The 24,179-nt window shown below is 40.2% G+C and overlaps 1 protein-coding gene across 2 annotated transcripts in view; it reads right to left on the bottom strand.

Annotated features, from left to right (window-relative positions):
• Window positions 1-24,179, bottom strand: part of ATOSA (atos homolog A) — a 62,589-nt gene that overhangs the window by 18,270 nt on the left and 20,140 nt on the right. The window contains exons 1-5 of one of the 2 annotated variants that reach the window (XM_075897268.2): window positions 22,701-23,205; window positions 4,750-4,934; window positions 3,754-3,956; window positions 2,521-2,646; window positions 380-2,222 (exon numbers count right to left, since the gene is read on the bottom strand). In XM_075897268.2, the coding sequence (XP_075753383.2) occupies window positions 380-2,222; window positions 2,521-2,646; window positions 3,754-3,956; window positions 4,750-4,934; window positions 22,701-22,737 (2,394 nt within the window). In that variant the 5' untranslated portion in view covers window positions 22,738-23,205. Of the gene's footprint in view, window positions 1-379; window positions 2,223-2,520; window positions 2,647-3,753; window positions 3,957-4,749; window positions 4,935-22,700; window positions 23,206-24,179 lie in introns of those variants that run through there. The other variant, XM_006118518.5, reaches the window with a different exon arrangement.

Raw genomic sequence — 24,179 nt, 5'->3', positions numbered from 1 at the left:
TCAGGAAACAGTATACATCAAATTAATGCATTCTCTAAAAAAGAGTCTCTTTTGATGTCAATTCACAGCCACTATGAACTAGCTGGCTTGCTATTCATCATGTTGCATAGTTAGACATTATTCTAGTTATAAAACTAAAAGTCTCATAAATGTAGTCCGACTATGGGAATTATTCCTTAACAGTTCTGTTATGGTGTGTGGACCCTGTCAGTTTTCCTTCTAAATATTAAAATACACAAAATCAATCTTCAAAACTGAAAGCAGAAGTTTTAACTATACCGCTTCATAAAAGAGCACTATTAAATCTATACATCTAGAGGTTTTTCTCCTGAGTTGATTATTTAAATACCTACTCCCCTCTTATCAGTTAGGTACTTACCAACACATCTGCAGTCTTCCGTCGTTCACCTCTAGCCAAATAATCTTCTACAGATTTCTTCTGAGAATTGCTTTGAAGTTCATAATCTGTTGGGTCTTCATTCTCATCATGTGCAGTTTTCAGTTTATCCTGCTTATTTTTGCATTTAAAACTATCATGGTCTTTATTTAAATAATTTTCAATACTAACAAGCTGGGTATTTTGCTCACACATATTTGGCTTTTTTGAATCTGTATCTAAGCACTTAAACTCATTTTTGTGCAAAATATCAGATGGCTGCATTATAGTTGCTTTTTTTGTACCTTCAAGGATTTTGGATTTATCTAACTGTGGATTGGCTAAACTATCTCCATTACTAGTCTCACTCATGATTGTTCTTTCTTTATTTTTGCAAATCTGTTCGTCAGTCGTGCTGAAATTTGAACACTGTTTACCAATGCCTTTGCTGGTCATTTGATCTTTATGTGGATAACCAGAAAGTATTGTTTCCAGTTTATCTGGCAGTTCAGATTTAATCTCTTTGATACAGGATATATTTATGCTAGTAAATGAATTAGTAGTTTTATTTGGAGTCTGCCTAAATGTGTTTTGGATGACTTCACTGGGTTTTGCTAGAAGCAGTTTTCTTCTTGCTTGGGGTTTTGGAGAAGCCTTCAATTCACCCTCAGGTCTACAAGATGTAAGAGGGGTATCAGGTGTCCTCGTCTTTACTTTATTGCTATATTTTAATATGGCAACGTCAGATGTAGAGAAAGAAATAGAGGATGTGTCTTTGCCTTTCTTCAACAAATTTTCATTTTCATTTGGACTTCGAAAAACTTTTGAAGTGTCTGAACTGCTTTCATGCACATTGAATGGATGCCCAGTAATGTGTGAAGTATCTGGATCACAGTGAATTAAGTGCTGGGCAATCCTTGCTATTACTTCCTGTCGCTCATGAAGTAAAGAACCTATTAAAGGATTAGTCTCTCCTATGGACTGACGAGAACAGTGGTTCATGGGAACATGGGAATCAACCAATGAATTCTCTAGTATTGCTCTTGTCTTGCCTTTACAGCAGTCTTCCAATAATGTAATATCTGTGTTAGCAGTAGAAACAGAGGACATGTCCTTGCCTTTTTTCAGCGAGCTTTCATCTTCATAAGTATTCCAAAAAACCTTTGAAGTAACTGAACTGGTTTCAGGCATGTTGAATGCATATCCAGTAACATGTGAAGTAGATGGATCACAGTGAATCAAGTGCTGAGCAATCCTTGTTATAACTTCATGTCGCTCCTGAAGTAAAGAACCTATCAAAGGATTAGTTTCTCCTACAGGCTGACGGGAACAGTGACTACTTGGAACTTGGGAATCAATCAAAGAAAAGGATTTCAAAGTTCTGACTGATGTTTCATGTGGCGGTGTCTTATTTTCCCCTATAGCATTATAGCAATGAACTTTAGACTGCGGTGCTCTAAAGTTAGACCCAAAACCAGTTGCTGGATAAAGTTTTACAGTTCTTACTGATGTAGTAAATTCAGGAGTTTTTTTTGCATTAAGCAAGCCTTCAGGTATCAATGTCCATGTTTGTTTAACACAGGAACGCTGTGAACTGGACACACTGTGCTGCTCTCCCTCTATGGAATCACAGTGCTGATGCAGATTATGTTCTTGAATTCCCTTTTCATAAAAGCCTAGGCTGGTGTGAATACTACAGGTCAAAACTGGATAGTTCGATTGTCTAGGCAAGGACTGGACACTGACTTTCAAGGCCACATTGTGAGAAACATTAGGAACAGGAAACACATGTTCAGTTGGCGTTTGGGAGAAAGTCCATTGAAGGTCTACATCTGCAGCACTTACTCTGAAATAATACAGAAAAGCCTCTGTATAAATTTACATTGTATGCAGATTTTTCTAAAGAAATAATTATATTTAAGAAAAGATAAGACAAATACAAATCATTAAAGAAACTGGAAACTGTCATACTTTGCCAAATCCCCAAACCAAATACTAGAACAAACAATGAGCAAAGCCCATCTATATACCCCTCCTGGAAGTAAATGGCACAGGGGAGGAGAATCAATTATTTCAAGGCTACTTTCTATTCCACAATTACCCACTAAGAACAAACAACTGGCTCTTTTCTACCTCAAACTTACCTGTACAGAATATTACGAGGAACAGCACCATGTGAAACACTCAACCAAGCACTTAACTGAGAAAAGAAAACAAAAGACCGCACAGCCAATAAGAGGGTCTTCTCTTCGATAAAGCGATCTCCACTTCTAAAATGTATTAAGAGAAATAAGCAGGTATTGGGTAAGAGCCATTACAAAAAACAAAAAAACAAAAACACCACAAGATTATTAAAAAGCTGGAGCTGCTTTGTTTTGATCTTATTAAAGATCTTAGAAACCAATAATATTTTTTGAAAACGCAATCAGTTTCTGTAAAATTTCCTCCCACTACTCCTGAGCTTTTAAGTCACACATTTTCTAAACATCCCGCAGGAAATTATGGTTCAATGCACAATTTATAAAAAGATATACAAAGACACTATGCATTATCAAAACACCAGCAATAGAATGACTGAAAATAAAAAGTGCTAGAAACAAAACTATCATATTTGTTGTGAATTTATAATGCAAGGAGATTTAGGTCCTTAATGGAAAAAAAATAGGACCTGATTCTCCACTAACATGCACCATATGTAGTTATTATACCTGTTCAAAGTGGGTGTGTCTAGACTACATGCCTCCTTCGACGGAGGCATGTAGATTAGCCAGATCGGAAGAGGGAAATGAAGCCGCGATTAAAATAATCGCGGCTTCATTTAAATTTAAATGGCTGCCCCGATCTGCCGATCAGCTGTTTGTCGGCAGATCGGGAGAGTCTGGACGCGATGCCCCGACAAAGAAGGCTTTCTTCATCGACACAGGTAAACCTGGGGCTTACCTGTGTCGATGAAGAAAGGCTTCTTTGTTGGGGCATCGCGTCCAGACTCTCCCGATCTGCCGACAAACAGCTGATCGGCAGATCGGGGCAGCCATTTAAATTTAAATGAAGCCGCGATTATTTTAATCGCGGCTTCATTTCCCTCTTCCGATCTGGCTAATCTACATGCCTCCGTCGAAGGAGGCATGTAGTCTAGACACACCCAGTGAGTGTAAAATGCTACCATCTAAATTAGTAAAACTTTACACCCATATTATTCAGGTGATTGCACAAAGTGCAAGGCTGTGGGAACTCTAAGTCAAATTTTGTACTAGAATACAATTATTTTCTAAGAACAGCAATAATAATCTGGAATTCAAATCCAAGATATTAAACCAGTCAGTTTCCTTGCAAGAATCCATTTTAAATTATTATCTAACCTCCACACCCACACTTACTGTCGGGAAACCGGCTCCAAAATCCATCTTTCTAACAGCAATGCATCTTGTTTGATTACAGGATCATTTAAATCACTCCCTTCAGTGGTGGGTCCTTCATCGTTATAGCAACAGTCTGGAAGTAGCATTACTTCTACCATGATAGGAATATTATTATTCCACAGTAGCATAACCTCAGTCTTGGTTCTTCTGGCTTGACGACACTTAAAAAACCCCCACAAAACTAGTTAGATTCAAAATCAACTTTAAGAGCACATTCAAAAATGTGAAAGCATTAAGGGCTCAGTCCACGAACACATCTGCGTTTTTCAAACCACAAAGGAGGCTGCAAAGCCACTAACAATGCAAGTTACGTTAAATCTGTAAGGTGGCAATTTAGAGAATTTGTGGGGAAAAGAAAGATCATATAGAAGAGCTTCTCACTGCATGTACTCTGCATAGCTAGGGGCATAGGTTTACAGATTTCTGGATCAACACCTCTTAGTTAGGGATAGAAGAGCTCTAACCTTTCTGTACCAACTCCCTCTATCCACACAACAATGATCAAAACAGAAAAATGCATGTTCAAGATCATCTAGAAATACAACGAAATTTAGGAAAAATACATTTTCTCAAAAGATCTCTTTAAAGCAAATTATGGTTCTATACACCTAGACAATAGAAAATAATACCATTCTACTCTTTAGAAGAACACAAGAATGTTATGTTTACTGACAAAATGCCTTATAGAGGCTATATAATAAGATGTTTGTTAAGAGCAAAATTACGCTGTCAGTACTATTTTCAATCACATATTTGTTGAAGGGAAAAAAACAATTTATATAGAGAGTGACTGTCACTAGTGTTTAACTAGAAAGCTACGGGGCAGAATGCCAGCGGATTTCAATTGCCGTAGCTCAATTGACAATGGAGCCATGACAATTCGCACAAATGGAAGATTCCAGGGATTCTCCATAAATACCCCACAGTATGTATCGTATACAGATATTGTCTTACCTGGGCCAATTTATCAGAGCATTCATGCTTACAGGTTAGGGGCTGACTTGACTGTGCTGGAGGGCAATGAAAACCCTCTGTTCTACCCTTTACAGAAAATTCTGGTGTTCGACCTTCAGTAATCAACAAGGCCAAGGAGACCAAGAATTCCTCAGCTTCATATTCGAAGTATTCATCTAAAGTATCTGTCATTTTGTAAAGAGACCAAAAAATCCTCGTTAGTACAACTTAAAGATATATTGAAAAAAAATCATCACAGGTGAAGAGAGTGTTATGCCACTAACCTGTTATAAATGAAAGAACTACCCAGTTTCAGCTACAATATTCAGTATGAAGTTACACTGTAAATATTTTGTTTCCTCTGCTGGATTGCTACATATTGCCTATTTAATCCATTCCCCTAATCAATTCATCCATCACAAAGTAATGTAAAAATGTTTAACATTTGTCAAAAAGTATATGGGGAATCTTTAACCTTAAAATCATCCTATGTTCAGTGCCAAGGGATTTTATGGTATTAAAGTATCTTTGGCAAAGGTGAAAGAAACCCTGAGAATTTAAACATCTCACTTCTTGTTAGGGATGTTCACGTATAGATGTTTAAATGATTAATCAATAAGCCTAGGCTTATCGGTTAATCCAAACAACTACACACAATCCTCTCCCCTTGCTGCCTCTTTATCAGAGGCAGCAAGGGGGAGGGGCGGAGGTGGAAAACCTGGGGCTTGTGGGGTGTCATCTTTTAATCCACAGAGGCAGCAGCATGGGGGCATGCAGGAGTTGATGCTTGGCGGGACCATCTTAAAAGCCAGCTTCCCATGAGCACTGGATTCTGCAAAGCCACCTGTCCCCCTCCACCCTGCAATGCTGCCTCAGATAGCAAGGCAGCAGTGTGGAGGGTGAGGAGGGCAGGCAGGAGCTGGTACATGCAGGAAGCCAGCTTTCAAGCCAGTTCCCTGCCCATATTGGCTCCTGCAGAGCTGCCTGCTCTCCCCCATCCTGCCCTGCTGCCTCTCTAACAGGCAGGAGCTGATGTGCCGGTTTTGCTGCCTGCAACATAGGCAGCAAGGGGGTTGGGAGAGGTGAGAGCTGGTGCTCAAGGGAGACTGGCTTAAAAGCTGGCTCCCTAGAGATGCCTGCCTTTTCCTCCCCACGCCTGCAGTGCCTTTCCCTCCCCAACCCTGCTATGCTGTGCAGCAGCGCAGGGTAGCAGGGGCTCTGTGGGAATGAGGTTGGGCGAGGAGTGGGGAGCACACTGACTGCTGCCTCCATCTCTGGAGACCATTTTAGTAACCATTACAAATTTTTGTGACTACATGATTACTAAAGAAAACAACATTTAACATCCCCACTTCATGTGTACACAAAGATCAAAACATACTTGTTCTGAGAAAAACACTGGTTTCAAATGTATGTTTACTAGTCTATTCTACTATTTTATAGCTCTAACATTTTGCGAGACAGGAGACATCTTTGCAACTGATTGGTCTCTTGATCCAGAAGAGGATAAGACAGCTGCAAAGGCATATGCAGAACAAGCATGCAGTGTTCCCTCTAATTTTTTCCATCCATGAGTAGAATACATTTTATTATATGCACTGAGGCATGTGTGAATGTGCACCACCAATAGAAACATATGCTGCAAGCTGTGGGCAGCTGTGAGTGCTCTGCTAATCATTTGAACAGCACCTGAATCTCTTGTGAGTAGCTGCCCAAGTGCTCAGCTTACAGGGAACATCACCAGCATGTAAAAGTTAGTCTCTCACAACAGCAAATAGAATTGTATTGTATCAAAACAGAGAAGCCAATGCCTGTTCTGCCTACTCTAAGCAATCTTCATTGCTTCAATCAAGCAGCAGTCCAAGACCGATTATACCAAACCCTAGACCCAGTGTTATTTTCTATCTTTGATTACACAAAGTATATAAGTACATTTTTGTGTAGTGTCCCCCAAACTAAAAAGGCACCTAATATACGACACATTTTCTTTCAGAAACACAAGATCTACAAGAGTATAAATATAGTTTTTGTTTTCTGTCCTTGGCTTATGAAGACTCCATGGAGGACATGATTAAAAAAAGAGACTTCTGTTGGAAAGCTACGACTGTGCTCAGTAAGGTCAAGACGAGAATATTTAAAAAAATGATTGTCATAAACATACAAGACAGAAACAATCTATTCTTTATTGTCTAGCCCTTAAATCAATGGTGCTGACCCAACCTAGGCAGATAAGATGATCCTGATTTTGGTGCAGAACAGACCCTTGGATCCAGGTAGAAATTTTAGAGAATAAGCAAGAGCTCTCAGTAGTTGGAAATAAAAAAAGTATATTACACTTAAGATGAAATGAAAACACAAACAAATACTTATGAGAATTTGTGTAGGGTAAATAATGTAGTCTCTCGTGACAGATTTTCCAGAAAATTATATCTAAAATAGCATTTTCAAATGTTTATATATTTGACATCCCTACTCCACAGGGTTTTCTATTTTCTTTCAACATCTACTTTCATTATAACTAGATTAAAAAGTGATGTCAATTAAACTGATTGTCCTTCTTCCTATATACCGAAGTCATTGTTCAGCCATACAATTTTTATTTACATTTTTCCTCTTCCCCTAACTTTTTTACTACAAATGTATGAGGTGTTGTGGTTCAAATGTACAAAGCGTCAGTAGCAAGTGTCTTGGAGTCTGTTGTGTTGACTAATAGTGCATGGTTAACGCATTTGACAGGGGAGCACATGCATGCAGACAGCCGAAAGTTTATCATCATTGATGGAGAAGAGGGCCTGTCAGGAACCCACTGGGACACCTCACCTGACTGATGACATCAATAAACAACTGCAGTTATTAATGAATTTGCCAGATTGCCAGTTGTGCTCTGACAGTACTGTCTCTAAAGGTATGTCTACACAGCAGAGCAAAAGTCGAATTAAGCTACGCAACTTGAGCTACATCAATTGCGTAGCTTAAGTTGGAATAGCTTAACCCAGCTTGTGGCGCTGGCTACATAGCAAGAGTTGAGGAAAGAACACTCTTCCTTCAAATTTTCTTATTCATAAAATGAGGGTTACCAGGACTCTGAGTAAGAAGTTCTCCAGCTCGCCATTATTTCACAATAATGGCTTATAGTGTAGACACGCTCTTTGTTATTTCAGAATAACTGACGTTATTCCAAAATAACGCTGCTGTGTAGACCTACCCTAAGGCTACGGCTACACTGCAAGCTTTGCCAGAAGAAGCAATGAAAATGAAGTGCAGATCAGCATTTTCTCATGCTTCATTTGCATAATCTCTTCCGATCCATTTCTGCACAAGGGGTTTTTGTGCAAAAACAAACAATGTGGACATTTCCTTTTTGTGCAAAACCCCCTTTTTGCACAAGATCTTTATGCCTCTCCCCGGTCATCTGAAAATGTAACTGAAGTTCCATATAATTGTTATATGCAAAGTTTTATAAAGATGTAGTTAAGAAACGCTTTATGTTGAATTCCTTTTAAACTATTTGAGTTCTTAAAATAAATCTAGAACTCTCAAGACTTTGTCAATACAGATTTATTAAAACAAAAAATGTTGCTAGCTTATGTCTTGCTTTTTACTCTGCCAATTTAAGATTTGCACCTCCATAACACTTAAGTAGGAGGCGATGAGAAGTAGGGAAACACAAATGGTCAAATACAGAGTATTTGTATTATCTGTGATTACAACAACTTGCTGCCATTTTGATATCAGAACTGAAAAAAAGTCATAAGATAACCTTTATATTCTTTTAATTCAAACACTTTAGCAGCTGCATAAAAATACTACCCCTTTTTATGAAAAAAGCATAAAAAGAGGGAAAATATTTTTACTTCTTTTGATTAATATAATGTGACTGCAGACATTCTTTTTTTAAAAAAATAAATAAGTTTGTGATAAATATCTTAATTTTATATTAGAGTGGGTTCAGCACATTGGTTTCTTTAGTGCAATTTTATTTCACTTATTTTATTTTAGTATGTAAGCATTTTTAATGGCTTTATAAAAAAAAAAAGTTGAGACTACAGACACTGAAGAATACGGTAATTGTTCCTATGCATAGACCAACCAGCTGATGCAAGTTGAAGTAACTGAGGACAAGGGTGGAAAGACACACTTATAAATACAACACATTAGTGTTTAGCTAGAAAAACTTAGAATGTCTTCTGTATGAATCATCCCTATTTAAAGCACAAAAACACATTCTGTACTTAAAACAAATAAGCATGCACATAACTGTTATTCAGTGTCATCTTTAATAAATTAAAATATGGTATATAAGCATTAAATATACAAGCTAATACATATGTTTTTAATACCACCCTAGAAATAGCAAATAAGCCAATTAGCTGAGGCAAGATCACAGGACATAATTTGGCACTACTACTATCCAATACAAGCTGGGGTTCTTGTACATTTCAAAGGCAGAATGCATAAGTGCCTATCAACTAGTCGAGTAGTCAATGGAAATTCCATCGACTACCCAACAAGTAAAATAATCACTAGTTAACATCCCTAATGTGTACCCCCAGTTTCATGTCACTGTAAAATTACTTACAAAATCAGAGAAAAATACAAAAAGTGTCTCAGCATAGTATTACTGAAAAATTACTTATTTTCATTTTTACCATATAATTCTAAATCAATTGGAATATATTGTACTTACATTCCAGTGTATAGTATACAGAACAGTATAAACAAGTCATTGTATAAAATTTTAGTTTATACTTACATTGTTGGTGCTTTTTATAGTATCTGTTGCAAAACCAGACAAATATTCAGATGACGTGATACACTACCAGAAGACCTCTGTGTACCCACAGAGGTACGCATATCCAGGTTGAAAACCACTGCATTAAAGGAGCTTACAAACAGAGATAACTGTTTTATGAAAAATGGGGGCAACAAGCTAAATACTGTTCCACTAAGGCAAACAAACAAAATAGAAAAATAAAATGAGAGAAAAATTGGGCTGGGTGGGAAGAAGGGGAGAGTGTAGAGTCTAGGAATGCAGAATACCGATTAATTCGTTTACTGGTTAAATGTTAGTTAACTTAGTGGTTAATTGACTAAAATGGGATCTGGGCCAAGGACAGGGGATGTGGCTCCACCCCAGCCTCTGGCTCCTGGCCAAGGACAGGACATTGCTAGGTTCAAGTTTTGCTCCTCTTTACTCCCATATAATTTGAAAAGTCAACAAGAGTCCCAAACTGTGTATCACTGCTAATTATTTTGTTCTTTAGTCTGTTTTATGTGCTTCAAAGAAAAGGTTTGTTATGTTGAAAAGTTTTTAAGTGTCAGGTAAAACTTTATGTACAACATTCTGCTCTTGTGAGAGGGCTTTGTAAGTTAACAGGTCTCTTTCTAAATTTGAAGTACAACATATCCCGTGATTATTACCATTACTATAAACTGAAATATGCTTGTTCACTTACACAAACAGAACTGTTTTAGTGTTCATTGCATAGCAACTATGGCAGAACAGAGGGGCTGTGTCTACACTGGCACCTTTTTCCGGAAATGCTTAAAACGGAACAGTTTTCCATTATAAGTATTTCCGGAAAAGCGCGTTTACATTGGCAGGATGCTTTTCTGGAAAAGCCCTTTTTCCGGAAAAGCGTCTGTGGCCAATGTAGACGCGCTTTTCCGGAAAAAAGCCCCGATCGTCATTTTCGCAATCGGGGCTTTTTTGCGGAAAAGACTGGTGTGCTGTCTACACTGGCCCTTTTCCGGAACAGTTTTCCGGAAAAAGGGCTTTTGCCCGAGTGGGAGCAGCATAGTTTTTTCCGGAAAAGAAGCTGATTTCTTACAGTAGATGGTCAGTGCTTTTCCGGAAATTCAAGGGGCCAGTGTAGACAGCTCGCAGCTTATTCCGGAAAAGAGGCTGCTTTTCCGGAATAAGTGGCCCAGTGTAGACACAGCCGAACAGTTTACTGAACATGTACACTCATTCATGTAGTCCCATAATCTTAATATAAAAAACTAGATTTACCCAGTATTGCTCTGGTCCTCAATTTTTGTTTTTTTGGAAAATAAAATGAAAATGTATATGTTTCATTTGAATAATTTCTGTTGGGTGGGGCTGGGGATGAGGGGGTCGGTATACAGGCTGCCTGGGGGGAGAGAGGACTACCCCAATCCTCTCTCACCACAGCAGCATGGGGACAAGTGAGAAGCACCTTTCCATGGCTGCTGCAGCTCCAGCGAGCACAGCCAGGAGAGTGGGGAATGTTCCTCAGATAGGGCAGGTCCAGGTTTGTCTACCCCTTGCACTCCCCAACCACAATGAGGAATGTAGCAAATAGTGTACTTTCCCCTCACTCCCTAATGAAGAGAAACAGCCAACAATGTTCCCATTTGAATCAGGAGGCAGGGGGAGGGGGAACTTCAGCCTCCTCCAGGAGCTCCCTAAAGGGAACCTAAGGAATGGGAGGCTCAGGGCTCTGGCAGTCCCAGATCGGGGGAGGGCATGCCCAGCCAGCCCTTTACACCTGCCTGGTGATTCTGTCTGCTTTTCAGAAAACCATATAGAAAAGAATCTCATTCAGGGCACATTCTATTTTCCTGGAACACCCAATCCTTACCTTGTTTTAAGTTATAAGACGAAACTGAATTCTGAATTTGGTGGTCCTAGCTCTTAACGTTTAGGAGTTCTTGAACAGACAGGCAGGCACACACACATATAGACAAACTCTCTCAAATATATAGTAGATTACTACAGATTTGTTTTAACCACTATGACCCTAGCCAAGCAGCAGAATCAGGCAAGTTTTGGATACTAGTGTAAAATGCAATTCTAAATTACTAAACATAATAATCTGCAGTGATTCTAAGGGGGACTGGTCAGGCCCAACACACCACACTAGGCAGTGCAGTGGGCCTGGCCCAGCCTGAGCAGCCCATGATCCTGGTGGGCCCAGCTGGCCTGGAGCAACCCCTTGCTTGTGCTGTGCCACAGGCCACTTCAGTCTGGCCAGGCTCACAGTGCCATGGGATCCTGGTTAAGCCGTTAACCTGTTAAACATTACATTTAATTGGGTAATTAATTAAACGGGAATTTACATCCCTAGCAGTAACTATAGATCAGAATATACTGGTGTTAAGAAGATTGTCTGTAGAGTTTATTTACTATTAAGGATTTTCCTTTGGGGAAAAAAAAGGAATTTTATTTTCATTAATTTGAGTGGCTGTTGGCAGAGTCTGAAAACAGACACAGTGCAGGCTGATCTACAAGCATATCCCCAACAGCTCTGATCTTGATTCACAATTTATATCAAACCCTGGTATTCCTAAACTTGGGCATTTCCTGGGGGAAATTTATTGTTGGAGGTGTGTTTTATAAGACTCTAGAGTCTAGATTTATTTTCCTAGAACACATTTAAACAAAAAACAAAAACAAAAAAACTTCAGGAAGATGACATATTTCTCAAAGTACAGAGTTTAAATCCAATCTTAATGGGTCACAGTATTACACCTGAGAGAAAAACAGGCTAGCAGCCTGTGATGAAAGACCCAATCTCAACACACCCCAAAAAAGATTAAGTTCTAGTCAAAAATGCAGATTCTGACTATGAGGAAGAAAGCAAATAAATAAGTAGGAGACAGAGGAAACAGAGAAGTTGTGAGCACAAAAAGCCTGAAAGGAAAGTTTTTATTCTTAAGAAAGCTTCAAGTGTTTCCCTTAGCTTATGTGAACAGTAAGGAGCCAAAATACATGAAAATATTAGAGTAGCCTATCACATATACAAAGACAGATGAGGAAATTAAAAAGCTTTTCTTTAATCCCTTTTCTGCCTATAATATACATGTGTATATAGAGAAAAAAGGCAAACAAAGAGTCTTAAAACAAGAGTCTTAAAAACTGGATTATTCTGCTTAACTTTCACACAATAATGAAAGAGGGTAAATTTAGCCTTTCAGGGAAAAAGTGGCATAGGTTGTCCCCTCAGACATCCAGAGCTCAAATCTATGAAATAATCAATAGAACAGACTGCATATATTATATAATTATAATATAGGGGCAGTCACTACTTTTGTTAAATTCAATATATTACAGAATATGTAGATGCTTTTTTAGCCACAGTACAAATAGTCCACAAATGTATGTGCATTCTAACCTTTTAGGTGACTTTTACAATTGTGTTAACATAGCCAATCCTTTAGAGGATTTGCTTATCTAAATAAGCTCTTTCTGATAGAACTGGATCTACTGTGATAAAACAATGTAGAAAAGCATATAGCCATTTTTATTTTGTTTGATACTGCAATAGGGCAGTGTGTAAAATTTGGTTAGGAAAAACGGATCTGTACATTAATGAAAACACACTTTTTATTTACATGTTGGAATGTGACTTAACTACACTTCCTGTAACAATCTTTAATAACACAAATATCATATATGAGAGTGTCATTAAGTTTAGAATCTCCTTTCCTTTAATTTTCTACACATATTTCAGCACTACAAAAATCAGAATATGGAAGTAAATTATTCTCCTATTTAATGAGGGTATGATCAAGAAAAAAAACAAAGCCTGGTTGCAAGGACTAAGGAGTAAAGAAATTACTTCCTATATCCTCAAGTAACCTGAATCTGGTTCATTGCTCAGCACAGCCCTAACTCTGCCTTAACTTGCACCTCAATGCTCCTCACCCCCAAACAGGTCTTGCTCGTCATTCAGGAAATAACTTGGGTACAGTAACATTCTAGCCACACATATTTTTATCCTTTGTACATCTCCTGCTTACCCCAAGAAACACCTTGCACTGATGCTTTTGCAGGAAGGTCCCAAAGCCATCTCAGCACCACAAAGGGGAGACCCATGAGTCTGGGATATTCCTACAGGGATTTGCAGAGCCTTTGTTGCCCTTCTGAGCTGTAGAGCACCCGAAAATTCCGTTGAATTGACCAGTACCGCTAAGGGTCAGCCTTTTCGGTCACGTCCATGTACAACTTACAGAGTCTGCAACTGATTAGTACAGTAGTATAAATGGCTCTAAGTTCTGTTTGTATCGGCACACCTCACAGTTAAAATTCTGACAATAAACAGGTCAGCTAATTTCTGCCCCTGCAAGGTCTACATTGGCACATAGCTATCTTCCAATTTCAGTTTGCCATGTTTTTTAAAATAAATGTAGACAGAACACACTATGTTTTACAACCTTTTTGTGTTACAATTGCCAATCCTCCTTTCTCTTCTTGCTAAGTGTGGTAGGATATTCTCAGAGACCACTTCTCCATGTACTGATCCATATCCTCAGTTCAGGGATACTCAGCTACAAGTCTTGATTTTCTATGGCTATCTCATGCACCAGGCTCTAGTGGGGAAACCTAATACCACTCATCTCCTGCAAAAGAGATGCAAGTCAATATAAATTGGGATTTAAATGCAGTAGTATTGGAGGGTCTGCAAAGTAAGCAAGTACTCAGTCACCACAGTGACAAAAATCAAGCTCAGATCCCACAGAAATAATTTAGTTTATACCTGTCCACTCTTCCAAAAGAGTCTGAAGACTTGTGACTCGCTATCCAAGTGACTAGAAATTGTTACCTCCATCATCGCTTTCATTTCAGGTGGGAATCAGGATGACAAGTATACTTATTCCAACTGCACTGACATGACCAATGTGGATAGCATCATTAGTATTCCAAAAAGTGGTATAAAGCACATGGAGGCACCACTAAATAGGATGTTGTACACTTGGGACACATGATATCTATGACTTTGGACAGGTACTGCTGAGGTAACGCCTCAATCAGTATAATGAAATATGTACATATGAACATCTGGGATGCAGCTGAGGTAATGAGAAGCTCTAGTGGGGAAACTACCACAACAGCACAATAAAGTGGATAGCTTGACACTTTCCATTAGTTCCAACAAGGGAGATACAGCTAAATACTTTAAAGATGTCCAAGCCAGTACCGAACTTACAATGATGCCTCTGGCACAAGGTCCACACTCAAACAGGGCCCCAACCGTGCTCACCCACTTGTACTGCACCCAAAGCAGCTGCTCCCTCTCCACCCCTCTGTTTATCGCTGCCATCATTCATTAGTCTCACCCTACTTTGCCAGGGCTTCTCTCCACATCCCCTGGCCCTGCACGCTGGCTCTTCCCCAGCCCCTGACGTTTCCCCTCACTCACTGCCTGCTCCTTTCATCTGTGGCTGGCTGAGGGGTCCTCTCTGGCCCCAATTCCAGCAGGCAGCCAGTGCAGAGCAGTGCAATTCAGCTGCTGCTGCGCAACAGTGACTGTTCAGGGCTTACCTCTCCCTGCTGCTCTGTGAAGTGGCAGGTTGGGAAAGTTGGAAGCTGCCTCCCCGCCTGCAGAAATGCCTCCTCCACTATGAGAACCAGTACCAGGCAAGTAGGACTGGGTGAGGCTCTGAGGTATGGGGCTGCTCTCTGCTCCCAAGTTTCCACTGTTCTGCCCCCTGGTAAGAGGGATACCTGCTCTGCACTAGGGATGTAAGCGACAAATCGACTAGTTGACTATCAGATTAGCAAAAGCTTATCGGATAGTCAACACACTAGTCGACTAGTTGTTTCCCCGGCTTGCTTCCTCTATCAGAAAGAGACAGCAAGGGGAGGGAAGAAGAGGAGTTGCTGGGGGGGATGTGGCTTAAAAGCCAGTTCCCCCCCATCTCCAGCACTGTGACCAGGGGCTCAGTGGTGGCGTTCCACCTGTGAAATGTGCAAGAGCCCGAGCAGAAGCCCATGGAGCCCAGCAGGGCTCTTGTGCATTTCAAAGACTGAAACGCCATAGGGAGCCCAGGGCCAGCTGACTCTGGGTTGCATGTGGGGCTTCCGCTTTGAAATATACAAGAGCCCCAGGCTCCATGCGGCATTTCAAAGCAGAAGCACTTCATGGAGCCCGGGGTCAGTGGGGGACTCCCCCTTGGACCTGGGCGCCACACAGTGTTTTAATCTTTGAAATGCACAAGAAGGTGTTGCGTGGCACTTCTGCCTTTGAAATGTAGCAACAGCCGGGCAGGCATGTGCTACTATTCAAAGCAGAAGCGCCCTTATCAACTAATCGACTGAAATTCCATCGACTATTCGATTAGTTGATTAAATCTAATTTTAACATCCCTACTCTGCTCTGGCTCATCAGGGCCTGGGAGTAGAGTGCGGGCAGTGGATCTGCGCGGGGGATAGTGGGATGTGAGGGGGTGGAGTGGTAGGCAATGGAGGGGTTTGTGGGTGGTGCTGTAGTTATGGTAGTGGGGTTGTAGAGAAGGGTGCAAGACAGTGGGGTGGGGAGATCTATATCTGTTGGGGTGCTGGACACTGGGAGGGTTTGTGTGCGGTACTGGGCAGCTGTGGTGGAACCAAGGGCAGGGGAGGCACTGGGTAAGGGTGGTGTTCAAGACACTGTGAATTTGTGGGGGGTGGGGATGCTGAGCACAACACATCCAGGGTATACTAGGTGGGGAGGCTGTGCGACCTGTAATGGACCCAACTCCAAAGGGAAGGGGTACACTGGCAGCACAGGGCTGCCAATTTCTAAACAGTGCCCTCAAACTGGGCAGAGTGGGGTCATCCCTGCCAGGTCATATTCAGTTGTCCCTGGTCAGCACCTCGTTCCAAAGATTGACTTCTTTGTGCCATATTTCATTGCCTCCACAGGGGCCCCCAAACATGTGTGGAGCTAGGCCCACAAAAGTACACCATCTGGATTTTTCTTGTCTCATATGCAGCAAGTCATTCACCAAAGGAATCAAATCTTGATACATTTGAAGACTTGCTCTTCAATGTCTGCTAAGACCACACCTACAGATGTAAAGCACTGACAGTTACAAAGCGCTGGTAGTCACTGCACTGCTCACAGACTAATGTGAAAATTATGTGACTATTGTGACTATAGTGAAAATACTATTGGCTTGTCTACTAGGGATGGAAGAGTAACTGGGTAACTGGTTACACTCTTCATAGTGCTGCAAGGAGCCATGGGCCCCAGCAACCCCGTGGAACCAGGATTCATGGCAGCTTAGGGCTACAGAAAGCATGTGGGGTGGGGAGAGCTGCAGCAGTCCTGGGAGCCCTGCAGAAGACCCTGAAATCCTGGAAGCCCCATGGCGCAGCAGTGGTTAATCATGTAACTAACAGAATTTCTATCCGTTACATGGTTAATATATTTTTTTAAATTTTTTAACATCCTTAGTGTCCATGCTTTCAGCCACCAATGCAGTAGTGTGACCAAACCTGCAGCACTTAGGAGCGGCTTGTGGAGCAGTGCACTCTGGGCAGCTATCCTGCAGAGCATCTTTGCCTCTTCTGCTGCAGCGAATTGCAAGATGGGTGGAAGGTGGGCACGGAGCATCCTGGATTCTGTCCCAATGTCCCATGATGCACTGCTTTACATGCCAGCAATCACTGTGCTTCCGTCTGCATACGGGACCATCTTTCAACAGCTTTTGGACTGCGCATTCTGCCTCCTTAGTCTGTCGGAATGGGTCCCCAGCTGGTGATGAAAATGCTGATAGATCTCACTAACATGTCACAAAAATATCTCGTGGCATTCATAGAGGTGCTAGCCACAGTGAAACACCGTTTTTGGCTTGGGAAATAAGCAGTGAGTGGTGGGATGACATTGCCATGCAAGCCTGGGATGATGACCAATGGCTGTAGAACTTTCAGATGAGGAAAGCCATCCTGCGGCATGAGGACATGTGATTGTGAGCTGCCTTGCTGGTGGAGAAGTGTGTAGTGATCTCACTGTGGAAGCTGGCTACTCTCGACAGCTTTTGTTTAGTTGCCTCTCAGTTTGGAGTGGGAAAATTGACCACTGGAATCATGCTGTTCGAAGTGTGGAGGGCCATTAATCGCATTCTTCTCCAAAAAAGACTGTGACTTTGGACAACAAGCATGAAATTGTGGATGGCTTTGCACAGATGGCTTCCCCAAGCTGCAGTGGGGTGATAGATGGCCCCAGATCATCTAGCCTCTGAGTACATTAATGCAAGGGGATTTCTCCATGGTCCTGCAGGGCGCTTTTGGATCACAGTAGACATTTCACGTACACTGGCCTATTCAGGAAGCTGCAAGCGGGAACTCTTCCCAGACTAGAAGATCATCATGGAAGAAGTGGAAATACCCTTTGTGATCCATATACAGGGAGCCTTGACAGCAGCAAGGAGCAATTCAATAACAGCTACGCAGGTGCAGAATGACTGTTGAGTGTGCTTTTAGCCATATGAAAGCCAATTGGTATTTTTTATATGGGAAGCTGGATCTGACCAATAAACATTCCTATGGTTATCACCATATACTGTACCCTCCATAATATTTGTGAAGGGAGGGGTGAAAGCCTCACTTAGGGCTGAACTGCTGAGGCTCAGTGCCTCGAAGCCAAATATGAACAGCCAGAGACCAGGGTTATTAGAGGAACACAGTGTGGGGCTGCCTCGAGGCAGCAATTTTAATTCTGAAAGTCAGTAAAACTTGTTGCTATGCCTGGGAGTGCTGTGGCTCCATTGCTAGGGGATTGCTTTGATTGGTCCTTGCACTGCACTTAGCACTACAGTGACCATAGTTTAGCTGGCATATACTCACTTGCTTTCATGTAATGGAATAAAGATTGCTTTGAAACGCATGAATTTCATTTGTAAAACACAGTAAATGTAGAACACACGTGATGCATGAAACATCTGCACTTGGTGGGAGATAAAGGGGGAGGGGGGAGAGGCAGGAGATGAGGCATGCCCTGAGAGTTTCACAGATTTGTATATGTCCATGTTTCATATGCAGCCCTATCATCTGATGTGCTATGCAAGGGGGACTGCAGTTCATTAGAGCTAGACTGCACACAGATGGGTGCTGAGTGTATTGAAAGCCTGTGGGAGTCTGAATGGGTGGAGGTTGGGTAGGCAGGTGTGGAATGTGGTGGATGCTGCTCAGGGACAGGGTAGTGGTGACGTACGCGTGTGTGTGAGAGAGAGAGAGAATGAATTTTGGGACACCAGCTGCAGGGGGCAGGCGGTCACTCAGCTGCTCCATCTGCAGTGATAGCAGCGCCTGCACCATGTCTGCCTACAGTTCCATAATGTTTAGCAGCCACTATGTGTTCTCCTTCCAATCTCTCCTCTCACTGTCCCTCCACTCCTCCTCACTCATGGTTTGAGTCCCCCCCTGGCCCCATGTCACCTGAAGCGCTTTTGCCTTTGAAGTGTGTAGCAACAGCCTTGGAGCTGTTGCTACGCTTTAAAGGCAGAAGCGCCCTTATTGACTAATCCAATAGATGATGCAAATTGCACTGACTATTCGATTAGCCAATTAATCGAAATTTTACATCCCTAGTGTAGACTTGGCCCAAATCAACTGTGTATCAACCGCCCTCTAGTCAACAGATACCTTCAGAATTCCTTGACAATCATTTAAAAAAAATGATGAAGTACCAAGACCACAATTCTTTCCTAGTATTGTTATATTTGTCTGTTGGGGCACTGTGTTACTTTACCAGGCACTTACTAAAGCTGCTTTCTCTCTAAATTCCTGCAAGATAAAAATAGGGGGAGGGAAACAAGCTGACTGTGCAGCAGCACTGTTTGGAAAAGCCTTTTAAAAATTATTAAAAAGAAGTTATTGAAAGGAAAGAGAACATTTGTGATTCAGAGTGTCTCTGTTGCCAAAAAAGGAAAGTTTTTTCCCTCCAATGGACAATTCATTAGAAAAAGGACACTAAGCAGACAGATTGTATTCAGGTTAAGTATGAGATAAAAGACTCAAATCCCTTGAGTAATATTGAAGCAGCCTTCATGACACAATTAGACATAACAATTGCATGGAGAACTCCTTTACTGACAGCTGTGTTAGAAAAGAGCAACAAGGAGTGCTGAAGTCACTAGGAGGGATGAGCACAGAGAACTAACTAGGTCACAGGAAATAAGTCAGGTAGACTATGGACCCCATTTGTTTGCTGCAATACACATTTTTAGAGAAGAGAGCTATTTTCATCTTTCTATATTTAACTTGCCTTCACCCTGGCTCCCCTCATTCAAAGCCACTCCTCCTCCCTCCCCCTCCAAATCCTTGTCTAACGTTACAACCTACACCTAACTTGTTTCAGTCTGTAACTGATCTTGCGGCATGCTCAGGGATAAGAGTCTTCTTAGAACAGACTTCACAAAAAAAAAATCTCACTAGCCTCTCAGGTTATGTCAATACTACAATTACACATCTCCAGCTGGCCTGTATCACTTAGCCTGAGTTCTGCGAACCCAAGGTAAGAAACTGTTTAATTGTGGTGTAGACATTTGGGCTTATCTTGGAGCCTAGGTTCTATGAACCTGCACAAATTGGAGGATCCAGAGCCCTAGCTCCAGCCTGAATGTCTACACTCCAATTAAACTCATAGCCCGAGTTCAAGTCAGCTGAAACAAACCAGCTGTAGGCGTTTAAATGCACTGTAGACATGCCTTCAGACTACATTCACTTTCAATAAATTGTATTTAAATATTTGTAGTTTACTCCATCCTGGGAAAACGGCAGGCCAAAGGACACTGTAGGACACATTCTTAGCTCATCAGGAATTGAGAAACTTATGAAAAAAAAATATCATGAACTGTGTCTCACACGGCATAATATAAATTATTTTATAAGCTCCTGTGACCCAGTGATTAAATGTAATTGGCATTTAAGGTCTTTCAGTATTCAGGAGGCCTAAAGCTACATAGGATCAAAATTTCTACTGCTTAAACCAATGGGGGTTTTAAAGATTCTATTTTACCATTTTTTCCTTATCGTAGGTTGATCTATATGTGCAAAATAGTGGGTGTTAGTTTAGTAGGTGCCATTTTTAAATACAGTGCGTTTACAGCATAAATTGAGTAGTTTTATATAATATAAATTAACTCTTACATGGCAACGTGATTTATGTATTATTGGGGGGAGGGGGAGAAATCAATTAAATTGGCTCTGCTTACCTAAATGGTAGCCATTGTCTCCTGCCTTGGTTAAATTCATTTTATTACATCTCAACAGCAGGTCTAAGCCAAGTACTAACATTACACTTGTACTCAATTCCCCAGTACTTTATCTTCCATCCTCTTTTTCATTGTCTGCCACCCTTTACGGATAATGAGGTTTTGATCTCAGTAAAACCTCATTTGAGTTTCTTTTTGTATGTACCAATGTCCCCGCTCCTAAATCCTCACTCAAATTAATCTACAATTGATTTTGTTTTTATCTACATATATGATTTAATTTTAAAATGGTCAGGAGACAAAATTAAGGATATTAACTGCACGCAGTCTCTTTTTTATAAAGGATTCTATTATGCTACACACAGATTACATTTCTGCAGTATTCACAAGACAACATAATAGTATCTTAGGGAAAATATTTGTAAATACAGGTATTAGTCAGGTAAATTAAAAGGACTGCAAGATTCACTGAGGCTTCTCTAATTTTCTCTGCTATTCTTTTCCTACAACAATATTCCTCAATGACTCACATTAGACATCCTTTCACAAGCCACAAGATGACCAGTGGGACTATTCCTCCTCATTCTTAAGCAGTGATTGAACATTTAACTTAAAAAAAGCTTGCTTAAAATCAGAGTTCTGGCCCTTTCAACAACATCAGCAAGTCCAACACACAGAACAATCATATATGTAATTAGGTAACCTTTATACCTTTGGCATCTTTTGAGAATTTATTACATACAATGAAAGATACCAACATCCTCTATTCGGTACTTGAGCTAGAGCAATTACATCATTAAACAACAGTGGACATTTATTTATAAAAATGTTATTTTCCCCTTAGATAAGCAAATCATGACAAAAGACTAACAATACTGTGATGCACTCTACTAGTAGCACAAATGAAAGTACTGTAATACTTTCCTTGTGTTGTTAAAGGAACTTGATCTACATAACAAAAACAGGACACAAAAGAATCATACATTCAACTAACTTGTATTTTCACTCCAAATTAAAGAAGAAAAATAAATCAGAGCAGTTAGATATGGCTATAGTAACTATTCCATAGTTATTAGTAGACATAATATTATATCAGATGTCCACTTTAAAAAGCCACAAAAAGTAATCATCTCTCCTGCCCCTCACAATTCAGAGGACATTTTGTAGAATGTAATTCTGATCTTCACCTTTTCTTTTAAATAAACAGGTAAATTAGGTTTCCCTGGATCAAATTTCAAAGATTCATATGGCAAATTAATTTTTAAAAACCCTGTCACCTTAATTACTCTGAATGGATGCATCATTGGGTCCATTTATAAAGTGAAAGGGAAAAATCTCTCTTCGGTAAAGCATATATTTAATGTGTTTTTAAAACATTTGAAACTTTTATTTTCAAAATTTAATTCTTAAGCTGATAACGTAAGAAAAAATGTCAGTAAGCTTACTTTTTCATGTTGTCAAATTTAGTACCAATGGAGGCTCTGAAAGAGTCTATAATCATTTAGAAACAAGTTTGTGCTATAATAGGAAGAATTTATTTGTTCCAGTCTCTCTCCTCAGCTCCATCTCATTATCTTTAAAACCGTATCACATTAAAGCAGCACCATGGTGCTTGACAGGCCTTTCTTTCTTTTGTTGCATCCTGCCTGCTCCTACCCTTTTTTTGTACAGATCAATAATATAATCAAAATTGTTTTTCTAGTATGAGTTCATGAAAAAGAACACAAATGTTTAATAAGTCTCAGAGGACTAGCCATGTTAGTCTGTAACTTTAAAAACAACAAGTTGTACTGTGGCACCTTACAGACTAACAGAGTGTGTGTGTGTGTGTGTGTGTGTGTACACACTTAATGTAAATCATGTGAATTTACTATTTTCAAGCTGACAGTTAATCACAAGGTGTAAAAATTCTATCTCCATTTGGAAGGAGTACCCACCATCACAAACATCTAGTCAAAACTAGAAAAAAAATTAAACATTTAAAATTATATCATTCAATTACACACCTTCTCTGTGTAGCTCTTTGTTTCCACTGAAAACCATACTGGAATCCTTGTGTAAAAGAAGTTGCCTCCTAGCTGCAAATGGGCTACACTGTCAGTATCTGAGGGATCCAGATGTCTGCAGTGGTTAAAACAAAATGTTCAGCTTTGGGTGCATATTCAGCCTCTCTGTGCAAGACATTTTTTTCCACAAAGAAGGCAGAGTAAGAGTGCACATAGCAACAGCACTCTCAGCTGATTGGATGGAAGGCGTGCTTAAACCCTTTACTGCTTGTAAGGTCTACTACAGTTTCCTGTCTGCTTGGCAGCAGTATCATGTTTTCTTTTCTCCTCTTGTGAACTCAGCTGTGTTTGGGCAAATGAAGAGGAAAGAACAGAAAAGAAAAAAAAAACCCAGTACAAAGTATTAGGAGCTACTAAAAATAGCACTAAAGTGCTAGTAAAAATAAAAATATACAAACTGATCTATTTTAATTATTTTCTCTCTGTCCCTCTCACCACACACACACACACACACACACGCGCTTAATGCTGTATGAAGTGTCAGGGAATTAATGTGTTACTCTTTATGAAGATTGAACAGTACAAGAATTACATTTACAGAGAGGAACACTTCATGCAAAGGAAATCATTCACAGTTAAAAATAACCCTTCCAAATAAGAATATCAATTGACAATAAGGCCACATTCAGTATCATAGTAAACTAAATACTAGATAGTCAAATTTACAAAACCCAGGTAATGGGAGAAAATATGTAAACACTCTACTGAGAAAACCCCTGTTGTTTATCCATATTAAACATTTTACCACATGTATCAATTAGCTATATATTCAGAGTGTGTGGGAACAGTTACCCAATTTCCACATATCAACAAATTAGTGATGATGGAGGCCAGGAGCAATCCCAGAGCACTGGAAAATGGCTAATATAGCACCTATCAATAAGAAGAGGAATAAGAACAATGCAGGGAATTATGTACCAGTCAATTTAACATCCGTTCCCAGAAAGAAAATTGAACACAATCTAACAATTTGTGAGCACAAGATAATAAAGTGAAAAGTAATAATCAAGATGGATTTTTCAAGCACAAGTCAACCCAATATTCTTCTTTAATAGGGAGACAAGACTTACGGATTGGGGGAGAAGCAGAAGTTATGATACATTTCAACATTACAATATTTTCAAGTAGGCAAAAAGTTGTTATAAACAGGACAGTGATACATTATTATCTTTATCCTCAAAGGATCAAACAAAGAATAATGGGCTTGAATTGCAGCAAGGGCAATTTAGTTTAGACATCAGGAAAAACTTCATAACTGTAAAGACAGTTAAGCACAAAATTACCTAGGACAGTTGTAGACTTTCTGTCATTGGAGATTTTTAAGAACAGGTTAGACAGACAGACACCTGTGAAAGACGGTCTAGACGAGCAATTGGCAACCTAGGCTAGTGAGCGGACCACAAGAGTGGCTTTCCATCT

Source organism: Pelodiscus sinensis, chromosome 14, assembly GCF_052426305.1.
Source record: "Pelodiscus sinensis isolate ZL-2025 chromosome 14, ASM5242630v1, whole genome shotgun sequence".
NCBI lineage: Eukaryota > Metazoa > Chordata > Testudines > Trionychidae > Pelodiscus > Pelodiscus sinensis.
This window is presented reverse-complemented; position numbering and strand designations above follow the sequence as displayed.